Source organism: Chrysochloris asiatica, unplaced genomic scaffold (genome assembly GCF_000296735.1).
Source record: "Chrysochloris asiatica unplaced genomic scaffold, ChrAsi1.0 scaffold00021, whole genome shotgun sequence".
Classification (NCBI taxonomy): Eukaryota; Metazoa; Chordata; class Mammalia; order Afrosoricida; family Chrysochloridae; genus Chrysochloris; species Chrysochloris asiatica.
In genome coordinates this window covers 7,562,629-7,580,178 of record NW_006408539.1, presented here as the reverse complement: position 1 = coordinate 7,580,178, position 17,550 = coordinate 7,562,629, and the positions used below count along the sequence as shown (strand labels likewise).

The 17,550-nt window shown below is 39.4% G+C and overlaps 1 protein-coding gene across 11 annotated transcripts in view; it reads left to right on the top strand.

Annotated features, from left to right (window-relative positions):
* Positions 1 to 17,550, top strand: part of TCF4 (transcription factor 4) — a 450,711-nt gene that overhangs the window by 386,581 nt on the left and 46,580 nt on the right. For all 11 annotated transcript variants that reach the window (XM_006837504.1, XM_006837502.1, XM_006837507.1 and 8 more), the window contains 2 exons: positions 1,594 to 1,727; positions 9,316 to 9,448. In XM_006837504.1, coding sequence (XP_006837567.1) covers positions 1,594 to 1,727; positions 9,316 to 9,448 — 267 coding nt within the window. The remainder of the gene's footprint in view (positions 1 to 1,593; positions 1,728 to 9,315; positions 9,449 to 17,550) is intronic.

Below are 17,550 nucleotides of genomic sequence, written 5' to 3'. Positions count from 1 at the left end.
CCATACATATACGTTGTCACAATGTTTTTGGAGGCCCTTGTTCAATGATGTATGCTCTCCTTGTATTTGTCATGTGTGCCATCTATTTCAAATGTGAGTGGTCTGGAAATTCATCTCTGAATTTAAGGTGACAGCTAACTTCCTATGTCTAAGAGCTAAATCTAAGACATATAAGTTATATATATATATTTTCTTTTCTAAGTCCTTTTTTTAACATCAGGGGCACAGAACAGGTGCAACATGTAGCAGGATCCCATTTCATGGTAACTTCCTTTAGAAGAAAGGTACATGGCTCCCTGGAAATGCAGGTCTTGAAGAAATATGCAATTAAGGGGAAGATATTCCAAGACTGTCTGGAGCTTATTTTAAACTCTGTGCTGTGGCCTCTTATTTTTATCTTTCATTTCCATCTTCTAGTTAAAACTCTTAAGTTGTCAAAATCGCAGCCATGATTTTGCTTGCAGTTCTTAAAGAAATCTACAGATATTCTTCCCCATTCTGAAAATATTCCAGTTTTCTGAATTCTAACTTCTAGATTTAGAAACTCAGTGAAAAGGAGCTTTGTGAAATACAGTGTCATATTTTAACTTGCCTGTTGCCTAAATTTTTTTAAAAAGACCTTTCATTACACAAAACATTATAATGAAAATGATTCTGTTTTCAAGGATGCAGTGACCATTCTATAGCCTGGTATGTATGGCCAGCACTCGGTAGTTTTTGTTAAATTGTTTTTAAACCAATGCAAGAAGGAAACAGCAAATTCAGCAGTAACACAGATTGCTTTTTTCTTTAAATTTGAGAATCCTAAACCAAAAGCAGCAATCTCTTAATCCTAACCTCTAGGCCAACAGTTATAAGAGATGAAAAGAATCTACTGGAATGCTTTGAATGTGGTATCAGCGGAAGAGGAGGCTTGAAATGATCCTTCATAGAATTGTATTCCTCTTTTAACTGATAGTTTTATAAAATTCAGAGGCTCTCAAAATTATCTGTAGTGCTATATCCACTTTAGGAAATGTTTGCTCTCCTTAAATTGCTACTGAAAGCTTAACATAGTGATATATACTGCATACCAAAAGGAACAAAAATAAACACAACAAAGAGCCATCTATTTGAAACTCCTCTTCCCTGCATACCATATAGCAAAATGAGAACCAGCCTTTAAGTCTGAGGTTAATCTTTATTATTATTCTTGATTCCTTATATGACAATAAAACTGTTTATAATGTTTCAAATATTTATTGTTCACCCAAAAGTTTAGAAACAGTTGAACTTTTCCTTTGGGATCATAGACAAAGAAGTTAAGGGAACTTTCAAGAGCTGCTGCCTTCAGCTTTGGTTATCTTGACACCGTCCTCTGTAGAAATGTACTCGGTTGTTCTTTTCCAGTTGAACTTCTCAGAGAACATTTTAACTATGTTAAGCATTGTATTTGCTTGATAATATAGAGCCACTGGGGGTAGAATAATGATGACCATCTTCTGATGGAACCCGCTAACCAATATAAAGCTGAGTACACAGCAGGCAGCCATTGTTTCTTTAAGGCCAGGCCGAATGCCTCAGAGAAGTCCTGGTTTTCTTTGTCCCTTACAGATGGCCATCACAGCAGTGACCCTTGGAGCTCCTCCAGTGGGATGAATCAGCCTGGCTACGGAGGAATGTTGGGCAGTTCTTCTCATATTCCGCAGTCTAGCAGCTACTGCAGCCTACATCCACACGAACGTTTGGTAAGGCAGCCATTTAGTAGCTCGCGTCACCTGTCTACCTGATGCACACAAGAACCCCCTAAATCCATGCACAAATGGTATATACCCATTGTTTTTCCCATTTTAATGTTTCTATGATCAAAGATAACCTCATCAGATCGCCTTAGAAAGACTTCCAGATTCTCTTGGCCATTGTTGGCTGTGTTTTGTTCTGTGCTTTCTTTATCAACATTTACTTCCTTTGCAACATGTGGTTGTGCCACAGGATTTCAACCACTGCTTTCCTTGTCGTTTTTTATCTCTTTGTAATTTTGAGGTGGGAAGAGAGCTGGGCATTGGACTTTTTGAGGGACCAATGAAGAATGCGTGGATATTTCTATTCCCTCTTGACCTGCTGGTATCACTGGTTACACCTTTGACCCATGGAGATACACCCAAAGGAAAGACTTCATGTTTTCTACACACTTCCATCAGTGACCACATCATGGGGGAGCTACATAGATACAATTCCAATTCTCAGCACTTTCTTTAGCTTCATTCCAATACCCCCACTCCCATTCTCTCAGTGATACTTCATTATGCCTCACTCCAGTTGAAAACTGCTGGTCTATGGAATGCTGTAGTTCTTCTGTTACTGAAAGGGAACAATCAACTTCCTTTCCACTCTGCCCATTACCTACATCCTATGTGTCTCTTTGTCCCATAAAATCTCATAGGACTTTCCTCCAGCCACAGAAACTTCACAGCACAGAATCCAATGAGGAATTTAAATCTGTCGTCAAACAGAGGAAAGATAACGTCTAGGCCTGAACTATGTGAAGGAGATAGGATGGGACTTGAGTTCCTTGTGCATTAATAGAGCCTTAAAAATGTTATCATCCTTTAGGATAAGTACTGAACTGCTAACCATGAGGTTGACAGTTCAAACCTACCAGGTGCTCCTTGGAAACCCTATACAGGGTTGCTGTGAGTTAGAACCCACTTGATGGCACTTAACATCAGCAACACCAATCCTACAAATGGAGTCCTGGTGTGGCGCTGTAAACACTGGACAGCTAAGTGTTTATTAATAAGTATTAATAAAGAGTTTATTATTCGAATAATTCAATAAAACTTAACAAGACTACTACAAATCAAATGGGTATGGCAAATCCAGTGACCCTTAGTAGTATGTGTTTGTAGTGTGCCATTGAGTCAGTTCCAACTTATAGCTACCTAGTATAGTGTTTCCAAGAGCAGATGGTGGGTTTGAACTGCTTATCCTACAAGGTTATACCAGTAGTATGAAGGGGTTTCTAAAAAGTCATGAAACAATTATCTTTTTATTCCATTTTTCCATGACCTCTTTTTGAAGCCCCATGTGTTTACATTACTTCTCTTTGTTGTGCTATTTCACTTTTTCCTCCTGCCAGTTGTTACATATTTGTTTCTTTCTCTGTTCTTACATAGGAAAAAACACTCTGGATTTCTGAGGCCTTTCTCTTGTCTTTTGCCCACATTCACTAGAGATATAGAAAAGGGGTCATATCACATTGGACATCAAAAAGAATTCCAGAAGTTAAGATTTCAGATAATAACACAGATTTAGCTAATCCTAAAGACAGAAACACTGTCTTATGGTCAGGTAAAATGAGCCTTTTTGTAGCATCTCCCAAGTCGCAATATGTCAGTCAGAAACAAGCTCATTTTTCAGCACATTTTTTACACTTGTTACCCTTTTCAGCTCTGCTCCCCACTTGGAGGTATTAGAGTAAAAGAAAGCTTAGGGACATACACTAGAGTCCTCTGTTGGTAACCTTTATTCCTCTGCCATCATTTTCCTCTTCCCTAGGAATTTATCACCAGGCATTCAAACCAGTTTGAATCAGTTCATTCATGGCTGATGAAGTAAAACCAGGACAGACTTCAGTTTTTAAAATTTGAGTGGGCCAGAACAGGAACAATTACAGGTCCAAGTGCTGGAATGGGAGACTCACATGAGAGAGGCATTTTGTTGTTGTTGTTAAGTGCTGTTGAGTCGATTCCAACCCATAGTGACCCTGTATAGGGTTTCTGAGGATTAGCTGGTGAGCTTGAACCACCGACCTTGCAGTTCAAATGACTTTGCAGTCTGATGCATTAGTCCACAGCGCCACACCAGAACGAGAGAGGCGTAGTGAGCCGTTCAAAGGACTTGATGTGTGACTTTGAATTATTGGCAGGACTTTGGAGAGCGACACATATTCAAAGCTGAGTAGTCGGCTGCCATCTCTGAGTGGGTCACTGCTGTTTCCAACTCTGCTAAAACTCTGATGACAAGAGGTTTGGCTGTTCTGCAGTATGTATGCTACCCTTGTTTTCTAAGAGGGAGGTTGAGTTTCTAGCAGGACTTCAACCTGTAGTTTTTCCTGTTCTACTTACTGCTCTGGTTCACCCAAAGTTTTCATATTCAGGTCTGTTTTGGTTTTACTTCCCCAGCCATGAATGAACCAGGAAGAACCTGCTCAAAACCCTACTCATGTTCACAGTTGCATACCTACTATGATTGATTTCAAAGTCAAGGTTTTGACCCTATACTAACAAATATGTGAGTTTCATTCCTTTAGTAGTTGTCCCTTTGATTTTGATTTTTCTTCTCTCATTTTTTATTTTTCCTTTCCTGCCATGATCCAGAGATTTGAGTTAGGTGACTTGATTTTTATTCCAGTCAAGTCTGCTATATGGGTTGTATCTTTAAAATGTGTTTAAATGTACGAAAAGCATGATTTTTGAGAAGAATCTAATTGCACTTACTGTGGGAAGTTTTGTTGACCCAAAACAGTGTTATCAGCTAAGAAGAAAGATTACTTTGAAGAGGTAGTCTAGTAGGTTATATTGGAAACTCTTTTTTTTCATGGTATTTATTCGTCACAAAACTTCGCATTTTGTTTCTTACTATGATCAGGTAGGAAATTCTAGAGAAATATGGTCTCTGTTAGTGCATCCTAATGAATTTTGTCAAGGATAAGAAAACTGTTAAATTATTATATCTAGTAATCACTGTAATTCCAGTGTTGAGCCATTTAAAAATCTCTCATTGAAGTGACTTTCAAGATTCTGCTACTGATTGAAAGTAATTTGAAGATGCAGAAGGAAGTCATTGTTCCTTCACTTGAAAATAATGGTGGTAGTTTCATGCATTCTTAGTCCAGGTGGTTGGCCAGTCCCATTCCAAACAAGGGAGTCCTGGTGTGGCGTTGCAAGATAATGCACTGGGTCGCAGGGTCAGTTTGAGCCACAAAGTCGGTGGTTCAAACCCACCGGCCACTTCTCAGAAGCCCTATACATAGGGTCGCAATGAGCCGGATCGACTAGACAGCACTTAACAACACCACCACCAAACAAACACATAGTTTGGCAAAAAAAGAAGAGGGGGGCTTTCCCAGAATTATTTTGTGTGTAATTTGCCAAATTAATATTGTCTCTAAAGGTGTAAAGCATTTTAGAAATACTGCCACCACAGCTTTTTATCATATTATAATACAGTATCTCATCATGAAGCTTCAAATCCACACATTTTAGTAGCAATTGTGAAGCCACCCATTTTAATTCTTCAAGTTCCCTTTCCAATGCCAACTAATATGACAAACTCACAATTAATCATTAGTATGTCACAGATACAAATACAAAGTCATTCAGATGAATGGAGTTCATGGTTAAGCTTTGAAATGGATTTTGTAGATTTCAGTTAGGAATGACTTGACAGAGTTCTTTTTAAAAATCGATAAAGTCCTGGCTGTCAGACATAGTGTATACAAGGTCTTTAGAGAACAGAGTGAAATAGTCCGATGAGTATAGATTTCTAACATAAAGGAAGTTCTGTGGTCCTTTATTTTTCTGTAGCATAAATTTGTAGCCCAATGATTCTCAACTGAGAGTGAGTGATTTTGCCCTCTTCTCTCATAGAGATATTTGACAATATCCAGAAACATTTTTGGTTGTCCCAACTGGAGAAGAAGGGGGTACTGTTGGCACCTAGTGGGTAGACACTCTACAGTGCAGAGGACAGCCCCTTACAGTAAAGAATTATCCAAGATGCAGAATCAGTAGTGCCAAGATGGTGAAATCCTGCCTTAGCCCAAACAAAGCATGATTGTGAACTGAGGACATGCTGTCAATGATCATCATTTGCATCTTTATTAACCCAGTGAGTTGGTAAAAGCACCACCAGTGGAAGCACTTTCATCATTTATTATGTCGGTAGACTCCAAATACTCTAGCATTGGGTATTGTAAGTAAAATAACTAATAAATAGCAGACATGTGTGGCACTGCGGGTTAATGCGCTGCACTGTAGGTGGGCAGTTCAAGCTCACCAGCTGCTCCTTGGAAACCCTATACAGGGTTGCTATGAGTCGGAACCGACTCGACAGCACTCAACAACAACAAAGCTGCAACACGTTTCACTACCCTTTCCGTTTGAAGGAAGCAGAACAGCTAGTATTCATAGTTCTCGCAAGAGAGGTTAAGACAACCTCTAAAGGAGACCTAATTCACATATCACTGATGTTCTCTGAGTGCCTTGTTACTTCTTAGCATGTCAGTCATCTTCAGGGTGCTTTTCCATCTAAAATAATCTAATTGTAAGACTCCTTATTTTCCTTTCAGTAGCTCTTTCTGTGAGTCTCTGAAAAATGACTTGTGTGGGTTACTTTGGTTTCCCATTAAAATCTTTGGATATTCATTTATTTTATCATCCGAACTCAGTGTTAACTCTTCATCTCTCAAATCTAGAATTCCCACCTCTTTTACATAAAGAGAAAAGATTCCAGAAATTCTCACCAATGCGATTGTTTTTCCTGTCCCACTTTATCATTATCATAGTTATTTAATTATCTTTCATGTTTCTTTTCCTCTTTTTAAATTTATGCATACTTTGGACTCATTTATACAATTTTTCGGTTCTTCAGAAACTCAGCATGGACCAGGACTACAGAAATGAAAGCAGACTGTCTTTTTCTTTTCTCTTTTTTTCTTCACTCTTACAATCTTTCATGAGCTTTTTGAAGTGCCTCACAGCTCTTTCTTGGTTCTTCTCAAGTTTAGGTTTTGTGGCTTCTCCAGTCTTTCTGCTCAGCTGTACTATTAAATGGGCACACTCAATCCTTGGCAGCTAGGCCTGACTATCTGCCTCCACAGGTCACAGCCTTGAAAGCCCTAGGGAGCCGTTCTGTGCACAGATGGGGCCGCAGACTCAAGGGTAACTAGCAACAATGGCCTCTTACTTTGGGGGAATCAATTTGTGTGCTGTGACGTCGTTTCTAAGAAGCAAAAAAAAAAAAAAAAAATCAATGAGTTTAGTTGGTGGCCTAAGGAAATTTTTGGTCAAGTGAAGACATCCAGGAAATGCAAACATTTGAACATTATTCTCTTGCACACTTGGGAAGGTTTAAAGGAATCGTCTCACTTGTTTTCACCGAAGGTCCTTTAAGTTGGACTATTTTGGATGAACAGAAGTAGTATTTTCAAAAGTAATATTTCGTACAGTGTTATTGGCAGTCCTGGCTTTAAAATATCAACTCATTTTCTAGATTGTTTCATTACCACTCAGGTAAGTAATATTTCAACGCGCATTTTCTTTAACACCAACTGGGAGCCGGTTGTCCTTTGAGTACTCATGGAAGGATGTTTCAATACTCATCCGTTAGCTGTGGACGTGAGCTCTGTCCTTCCTCAGGTAGTCTGCAATACAGATGGAAATGCACTTGAAAGAGAAAATAATGAAAGGGAGCGTATCACCAGATGTTAAATGGCACAGTGCAGAATATAACCCCAGGAAGGTTTCCAAGAGAAAGAGTTGCAAGTAGTAAGGGCAACGTCCAGAAAGAGGTGGGTCTCCGGGTGGATCATGCAAAAGGGAAAGGATCTATCTATTATCTCATTCAGGGTTTTACTCCTTGTGAAAAATACTTCAGGTCCACCTGAAGGTCAGTACCATATTCTGTCATTTTAAATCCAACAATTTTAGCAGTATCTCCAACACCTACATCATAAGGATCCATACGCCATCCGTATATTACTGTTGCTAAGTAATGTTGAGTCGGTTCTGACTCATAGCAACCCTTTCAAGGGTTTCCAAGGAGTGTCTGATGGGTTTGAACTTTTTGCCTACCTTGCAGTTACAGAAGTACAATGTTTCTCCTTCAACACCACATCAGACTATTTATTGTATGTGACGATTATAGACTTTAGCCTTTTATATATTTATGATAGTGTAAAGCTCTTTAAGCTTTTTTTTTTTTTTTTTCAATCTTAAAAAGGATGTGTCTTGTAAGCATCACATCCTCCACTTTTCCAGGCAAGCAGCTCAACAGTAAGTACTGTACCGCTGTGCAGGTATTTTGCTATGCCTTGAGAAAAAAGTAGATTATTTGAACAGCTAGCATAATAATTGAATTTGATGCCAAGCCTTAAATGATTTTGTAAACATGGTGTTCTTATTTCGTAGTCAGCAAATATTGTGGGTTGCTAATGGAAAAGGCTTGCACAGAAAGAATTCAAGTCAAAACAAGTCATTCTCAGTTCATTTGGTTTGAATTTAATTAAATATAGTCATTGGTCTTAAAGCTGTACATATTGACCCTTTAGAGAGGTGTTTAATTGTTAGTGCCTTTAAAAAGTTTTTAAGATTTTATTTGCCACTTTGTTCTTTCTGGGGTGCAGAAAGATGATCAAATTTGGCTGGAAGAAAACTTGAGACAAGTGCCTTTTAGTATCCAACATCAGACTGAAATGTAATGTAAACCATGTGTCGCGTGATACCGTTTCATTCAATGTGTAGTGAAATGTATCCCAGTTGATCCATGTTGTTGTTAAGTGCTGTGGAATTTGTTCGACTCATAGTGACTATGTATAGGGTTTCCAAGGAGTGACTGTTGAGGTTGAACTTTGAGGTTAGCAATAGCAGGGCTCCATACCAGGGCTCCAATTGATCGTTATTGTCATTGTTGTTATTCAGTGTGATCAAATTGGTGGCGACTCATAACGGACCTGTATAGGATTTCCAAGGAGCAACTGGTGAGTGTGAACCACTGACCTTGTGGTTCAAACTGACCTTGAGATCCAGTGCTTTATCCCACAGCACCATACCAGGACTCAAAAAAAAAAAGTGAAAATGGTCCTTTATGTTGATAGAATCTAGAAGGTGACTTTAGGTAGTATTTTTCAGATTTAAACAATCATTTCGAAACATTTCAAGTTGCAGTGTTATTTCTCTACATTTGACAGGGAGACTCCTGGTGTGGTGCTGTAGGATCAGCACTGGACTGTGAACAACAAGGTCGGCAGTTCAAATCCACCAGCAGCTAGCTCCTTGGAAACCCTGTACAGGGTCATATATGAGTCGAAACCGACTCAAGGACACTTAACAACAACATTTGCTGTGCAGCTACAAACCATGTATCTATGTATTCTGTTATTTGAAAACATATGAAAGTTGTTGAATCTAATTAAGACTTGTTCTTGGGTATTTTAAACATGTAAAGGCTGTATCTCTCCACTACAAACTAAAGAGTTCTGAAAGAAGTATTCGAAAAGAAACCCCGTAATATTTTGTGGTTGAAGATGGCCTCTTTTTCTGCCTCTTGCTGCAGACCTATCCATCACACTCCTCAGCAGACATTAATTCCAGTCTTCCTCCGATGTCCACGTTCCACCGTAGTGGTACCAACCATTACAGCGCCTCTTCCTGTACACCTCCTGCCAACGGGACAGACAGTATAATGGGTAAGTTACAGAATGCCACTTCTGACTCCAACTGTCGATGTCAGGGCCCAGTGATGAAGGAGCTCTTGTCCTCCCCTTAATCGAACAGCAATTAGATGCTGACTCCATGTCACATAACTGAAGGCACAAGCAAGCAGCCAGACAGAAATAGCCATTAGCTTGACCATAGTGCTTTTGGGTCATGGTGGTGGCAGTGGTGTGCCATGGGGTTGGTTCCGACTCATAGCGACCTTGTATACAGTTTCCAAGGCTACAAATCATCCCAGCAGTAGAAAGCCTCACTTTCTCCCATGGAGTAACAGACTGCTGACCTTGAGGTTAGTAACCCGACTCGTAACCACTACACTATTTGGTCATTTTATCCAGTGTAAGTCATTAGATTGAATGAGGCTCAACATAGAACAAAATTCCCTTGCTTCTCACACTTGAAAAAGTGAGAAAAGTGGATTTAACATAAAACGAAGCCTCTAAAACTAGTGCAAATAGGAGGTATGATACCTCTGAATAGTAGTTACTGACCGCTTCTCCAATTCCAGTCATCACACTTTAAGCTCTTAAGCATGACAGACTACAGTTTTCAGAGACTAGTTTTGGTGAAATTCACAGACAACTGTTAATAACTAGAAGAACTTCACCTTCTTGAGAATGTGACTTTGTTCATTTATGGAGGAGACAAAAGTGAGTCCCTGGGCCTAAGTACCCTGGAGCTTGACCACTGCTTTTCACAAGCAAACTGACCACCTTGCCAAAGTCCAAAAAGAATACTGTCGCAGCCACGTTGTTCACTGTGATTTTCTACTGAGTGTTCCCTGACCAACACCAAGCAGGATGTACAGCCACACTGCGAGGAGACAGTCTAGGTTGCATCAGCAGCCAGTCAAAACCGTTCTCTGAACCTGCCTTTGCCATTCACATCGTTCAAAATAGTAGCACAGCTTGAAGCTTCCGGGTATTATTAAAATCTCAGATTTCACTGTGGTTGTAGCCCAAATCTATGCCTTGCTCGACCTTAATCTCCATGACAGAGGGTCACTGGTAAAGACTCCTAGGGTATGTTGTAGAGAAATGTTGATGTTTATTCTCGTTAGTTCCTCCCCGTTTTTGTTTTGTTTTGTTTTGTTCTTTAGATTGTCGATCAAAGCTTGGAAAGTGATGTGTATCACTTATGTGAGAAAGTTTATGATGGAGAAAAGATGTGTATTTAGATGTTGCAAATACAATCTCTGCCTAAATAATCCTCTCCCTGCTTATTCAATAATATATTTCACAGTTCACATGAGCCAGCTAACAGCCTCACTATCATGTCTCGCTGAGCAACGAATTTAGGAAAGAGATTCCATTTTTGTATCTTTTCATCTCAAAGCTTTTACAAATGTGCTTCATCCGTTTGACCTTGGAAGACTCTGAGCAGAGGTCACCCAGGGAAGTTTTCTTAGCAATCAGTGCAGTTCTGGTAGATTTAAAAAAAAAAGAAAGAAAGAACTGCAGAACTGAAAGAGTGAGAAAAGCGTATTTCACTTCAGTGTGGTTTGGCGATTGGAAAGCCCCATATCTGCAGTCATGAGGTTCAGTTCGCAAGGAGGATGACTGGCCATTCATCTACTTACACGACAGATTTCCTGTCTACTTTTGGTTTGAGTTGTTTTCTTTCCTCAAGCAAAATCTTCAGTTGAGGAAAAGATACTTAGACATTGAAAACAGTTCTTCTGTTAATGATTTACTAAGACTTGGGAAGCTAGGGATATCACGAGATGGTGTAAGCTGTCTCAGTGAGCTGCAGTCATCCATTCATCGTGGCCTTGAGTATCCATGGGAAGGAGATTTGCTTTATTTGCACTGGTCAGCTCATCATTAGCTCGTGAACGAAAGGACAGTGTACTCATGTGGCCTGGGCTCAGTGACATTGAGAGCAAACTCAAGTTTTTATAGAGCAGAAGACCATGTTTTAGTCGGAGGCAGGGGTGTCTACACTAAAATAAAATTAAAAAATAATTCAAAAAGGAAGACGTGTGAGCTTTTTGGAACCCAACAAAGAGCTTCTTAAGAACAATGTATTTTATTTATATATATATATAATTTTTTTTTACAATTATGCATGTGCTTGTCAGCATACACTAGCAGAATGTGAGAATGCCTCATATTCTTTTAAGGAAGTAAGTAAACTTGATCATTCAGCTTTTTTTTTAGGGGGAGCAGACCTTTTTTAATTTACACAGATAATATTTTTAGGAAGAACGTTCTAGAAACATGTCCTCTGATTCCTTATATGAGCATGTAGGGAGAAATTTTCAGGGTGATAATAAACCTCAGTGTTTCTTGGTGTCCCAAGTGGCTTGTCTTTCCTCACACTTTTTAAGTCTCTTAGGCTTTGGTTTGATTTCCAAAGTGCAGTAGATGGCAAAGATGGCAGCTTGTCTGTATAAAAGAAGAGAGATGCTTTCTCTTCTGATGTTGGTGATCCTTTTCTTAGAAACAGTATGGATTGATAGGATACATCTGTAGACTTTTGAAACTACTTGGCATATACTCACTCATACTGAAATGCGGGAAATAAAGAAATACTACTTTGCCTGTATCTCAAAGAACAAACAGAGCTAATTAAATAATTGGTAACTGGGGAACACAGAGCCTGACACATGTTTGAGATTACACACATGATTCTGGAGAAAAATGGCTATAAGCAATACTAATGCCGTAAGAATGGGGTTCAAGCACTGACACATGAGCGTCACATTTTTCACATTTTCTTGGTGAAAAGTTGCAAGGCAGCGCCATCCTTTCAGAAATGGTGTTGCTGTCTTGGGGAGTTGCTTTTTTCAGTTCAGAGGCAGCCCACTGGCCCATCTCATCTCAGTTTCATGTGATAATGTTTCCTTGTGGTCAGCAGTTGGCCTGAACTGATGATAGAACCACACAATGTGTGTGAAGAGTGGTTGATGTAAGCTCTAGAACCATCCCGTAGAAACTTCTCTGCAGCCTCCTCCATGACCTCTCAGGCCATCTTCTGCCTTTCAAACATGAGAAACACCCACTGAGATTTGGGGAAGCTTTTTATTTGTATGGCATGGAAAACTGACTGTTGGGTTTTGTTTTATTGTTTTTCACTTTCTTAATGTCCAATATCAGGAGTTTTGGTGTGGTGCTACAAGATAATGCACTGGACAGCCAAGATTGGTTTGACTCACAGGGTCAGCAGTTTAAAGTCACCAAGTGTTCTTCAGAAACCTTTTACCAGGGTCACTATGAGTTGGAACGAACTCAACGGCACTTAACAACAACAACATCAGTTTCTGAGATACTCTTAGGAAGGATGATGTTTATTCAAATTATATGAACTAGGGATTTTTTTTAGGTAGCACATCCTTAATGGATTTTCATGGGAACCATACAGTCAAATAACTCTATCTGAGCATGGATATAGAAAAGGAAGTATTCTTATTAGATTCCAGCTAACCAATGGGAAGGAGCCCTGGCAGATCAACCAGTAAGCACTCAGCTGCTAATCAAAGGTTAGAGCCCACCCACTGCCTCTGCAGGAGAAAATTCTGGTGATCTATAAAGATGAGATCCAAGAAAACTCTGCCTGGGCAGTTCTTCTCTGTCACCGTGGGTCACTTAGAGTCAAAATTGGCATGATGGCATCCAACAACAACAGTACAGACAATAGGAATATATTGAAGCTAGTGGCATTGCTGCAAGTTAGTTCCAAGGAACGACTGGTGGGTTAGAACTGTAAAACCTTGTGATTGGCAGTACAGTGCTTACATACCAGGACTCCACAAAGGCTGTTGTTGTTGTTAACTGCCATTGAGTCGATTCCGACTCATAACAACCCTATACGGGATTTCCAAGGAGCTCTGGTAGTGTAGTGGCTGCGAACTGCAAGGCAGCAGTTCGAAACTACCAGCCATTCTGCGGGAGAAAGATGAGGCCTTCTGCTCCCGTAAAGATTTATAGCCTCGGAAACCCTGCACAGGGTCGCTATGAGTCGGAACCAACTCCACGGCACATAACAACAACAACAACTGGTGAGGTCGAACCAGTGACCTTGCAGTCGTCCGGTCGATTAGCTCTCAGCACCACACCAGGACTCCCCACAGAAGGTAGTAGCCATATGTATTTTGCTGTCCACCCATTTCCTTTCTAGTTGCAGTAACATTGGTAGCCTTCCTTTCCTAGTCAAAAGTACTCCGTCTCATAGTTCCAGTGTTTCACCTCCTCATCGGAAGATATCATCTACGTAAATTAACAGGTGTGAATCCTTGTATTTTGGGACTGCACACCCTCTCTTCCTCTCCGAGGGAATTGATCCTATAACTAACATAATGGTTATAATAATGATTATTGTTCTATTAGTCCTTCATTGGCCTGCTCTCTAATGCATGGTATTTCCCATGTTTTATACTTCAAGTCACACAATATTGAAGGGATCAGGGGGGATACCAAGATTGATTTAATACAGCATATGCTAAAGATTACCCTGTAATATCTATCTGGTTCGTGAATTAATCTGGCTTACAAGTTTCACTTCTAATGACATGTTTGTCTGACATGATGCATTTTGGTATGTGGTTTTTCTAGTAGAAATGTTATGTCCTTTTCCCCTGGAGGACGTGGTTTCACAGCCATTTTATTATTAGAGTAGTCACATAGTATTCACTTTGGATTTTACAAGAATGCTTAGCCCTCGGTGGTGCACAGGCACAGAGAACGTAAGAGGACCATGGATTGTATCCAAGGGTGTCAATGCTGCTTCACTGCAAAGACCACCAACAGAGAATAAAATGAGTTTGATTTAAGTTCTCTCATCCATTTCCTGCACATGGTTATAAAGCCAGTTTCCCCCCATTGCATGCCTAGAAATCCCTCCTGCTAAAAATTAGCACATAGTAGCCCCTACTAGAGGTTTGATTTTAAGGCTGTAAGTAGTAGGAGTATTATTGGAAATGCTCCCTTTTTTGTTACCTTTCTAGATAAGCTCATGCAGTTGTTGTTTGTGTGCCACTGAGTCGGTTCTGAGTCATAGCGATCCTCTATAGGGTTTCCAAGGGCTGTTGGTGGGTTTGAACTGTCGACCTTGTGGTTTGCAGTCCATTGCTGATCCTACAGGGCCACACCAGGGCCCATGCAGTCATTAGGTTGCTTCAAATTGTTTCATAGCAAGACAGTCACTTGGACTCAATTCTGAAAATCATCTTCTCTCCAGTAGAATCACACTCTTTATCCCACTGAAGTCTTCGTGCTGCCCTAGGGTTGTGGGTGTTCAGTAAAGGGTTAATGTGTTTCCCAAATTCTGATTTACAGCTGTTGGTCCCCAGGCACCACCTCTGCTCGGGTTCTGATGGGATTTGGCATTTCCCATAGCAAGAGACTGGGACAGAGGGTGGTCTGCCCTGTTGCTGGAGATATGAATCCCAGCTTTCTGCTACATCTTCTAGTCAACCACAGCACCGGTGTTCAAGCCATCTGAACAGTAATTGGGTGGCTGGCAATGTCAAATCCTCCTACAAAATTACAGTTCCTCTTAATAATTGCTCATCTTCCATTCATATTTGGGTTGCAGCTCTACTTAGAGACCAGTAATTTTTTCTCTTGAGCAAGAGAAATTGATTTGAGCAAAATAACTTGAGATACCAATCCAGTCTTTACCAAGTAAAGGCAATAGTTTTAATCTTTTTGTGTTTTTTTTTCCTCTTAATTTGAGCACTTTTGTTACATGTATGAGGTGTTGAAAAATAGCAATCAAATCCAGTAACCTCAAAGCCCTAAAGGTGGATTCGATGAGCACAAAGTATTGCTAAAAAATGACTCCTTTCCCAATGCAAAAAGCAATCCTAGCTTTTGAAAATTAAAAGATCACTTACTTTCTGGTTACTTACTGTACGGTTTGAGACATCATTCAGACATGGTAAAAGAGAGATCTTTAAAAGAAAGACCCATGTAGCTTAACATATTGGGAGAATCTTGAAAATGTGTCTCTTCCAACATTTCCTGGAACAGAACAAAAGTCATTCCAAGTGAAAGGGCAACGTGGCCCCAGTAAACTGCTTTGAAATTCAAGCTCCTGTGTTGGGCACGCCAGCTGTTGCAAGGTAAAATGGCTTCAAGTGAAAAAATAGTCTGTTGTTATCAGTAGCTTGTATGACTAGCTTTTGTAGTTCTTTGTAACATTTTGATGACAGCATGAGGCAAGGAATTGATTCTGTTTTTCATTCTACTTCCTGTGAGCTCTATCTCACTCTATAAAATGGTCAGTAATGGAAATGTCCGTGAGGAAGGCTTGGTACTACAGAATATTGCTAATGAAATAATGATGGCTATATTTGTTTCTTCTGAAACGTCTAGTTTATTTGGTAGTGGTGGTTATGTACCGTGGAGTCAGTTTTGACTCATAACAGCCCTTCATAGGGTTTCTAAGGCTGTAAATCTTTACAGGGAGCAGAAAGCCTCATCTTTCTCCTATGGAGCTGCTGGTAGTTTTGAACTGCTGACTATGAGGTTAGCAATCCAACCCGTAACCACTACGCTACCATTAAAGAGTTCTTGAAATATTTTATTGGTTTTCAATTCATCGCATATTTGATTCCATGAAAATACATGTTTACATATTGTTGTTGTTGTTAAGTGCCATTGAGTCGATTTCCACTCATAGCGACACTATATGGTTTCTGAGAGTAGCTGATGGATTTGAACTGCCAATCTTGTGGTTCACAGTCCAGTGTCAATCCTACAGTGCCACACCAGGAGTCGAGGGTTTTCAAAAAGTCCATGGAAAAATGTCATTATCTTTTAATTCCATTTTTCTATGGGGTCAGAAGGGGACGTCATAAATAAAGTTCATGGAAAAAACTCATAGTTGTTTAATTCCAATTTCCCATGGAATTAAGAGATAATTCAATTTTCCAGTGAATTTTTTTAAGCCCCCTCATGTATATTTAAATTTATAATTTTCATTTTGAAATTGCTCAAAGGAAAAAAAATCAGTCTTTTGAAAACTACTGCAGCAAATTTTGTAAGAAGTGAAATTGTCTTGCCCTGTTTTGGCTTAGGGTCCTTACTAAATAATAAGTTTTTTCCCCACTGTGGCTCTGAATTTTTATTAACCTGAAAATCTATTTTTAAATCAAAAGGATATCACAAATTACTTTGATAACCAAACCTAATTTTTACATATATAGTAATAAAAAAGGAGTCCTGGTGTGGTGCTGTAGGATAAGCCCTTGACTGCTAGCCACAAGTTCAGCAGTTCAAACCCACCAGCTGCTCCTTAGAAACCCTTTACATGGTCACTATGAGTTGGAACCAACTCGATGGCACTTAACAACAAAAACAGTAATGAAAAGATATTGATTCTAGAAAATGAGAGAGAGAATTTCCCAAAATACAATGGAAATACGTTGAAAAACAGTTCGTACTGTCTATATTTTTAAAAAATTTTATTTTCTTTTTAGAAAATCTTTGGCTGTTAAAGAGTTCTTTTAATGTGAGCATTCTTAGTATTTTTTTACACTAGATAAGCTCAGTTAACTTCTGTCTACCATTCAGTGTTTTTAATACTTGTGATATCTGGCCGAGGTTCCTCCACTTGCCCTGTGGTATCAGACTGTCATTTCAAAGAACCTTGCTTATGCATATAATCTTAAGTACTAATAACTGTTGTATTTTTTTTTTTCCTTTTTTTCTTGTGATGAAAACATATGTAGCAAAACATTTGCCAATTCAACAAATTTTGCACACATATTTTAGTGATAGAACCAGTGTATTTTTCATTTTATATGTGTGGTGGGAAAAAGAGTAGATTTGTTTTATTTGAAGATGATTGTCCATTTTTCATATAGTGTATTGTTTTTTTTTTTCTGTGATTCAGTAGTTAAAAACATTTAATATGGTTGTGGATTTTGTCAAACAAATAAGCTTCATCAATTTCTATGTCCAACACAGAAATATATATATATATATAAGGAGCTCTGGTAGCGTAGTGGTTACGAATCGGGCTGCGAACCTTAAGGTCTGTGGTTCGAAACTACCAGCCGCTCCGCGGGAGAAAGATGAGGCTTTCTACTCCCGTAAAGATTTACACCCTCGGAAACCCTGTACAGGGT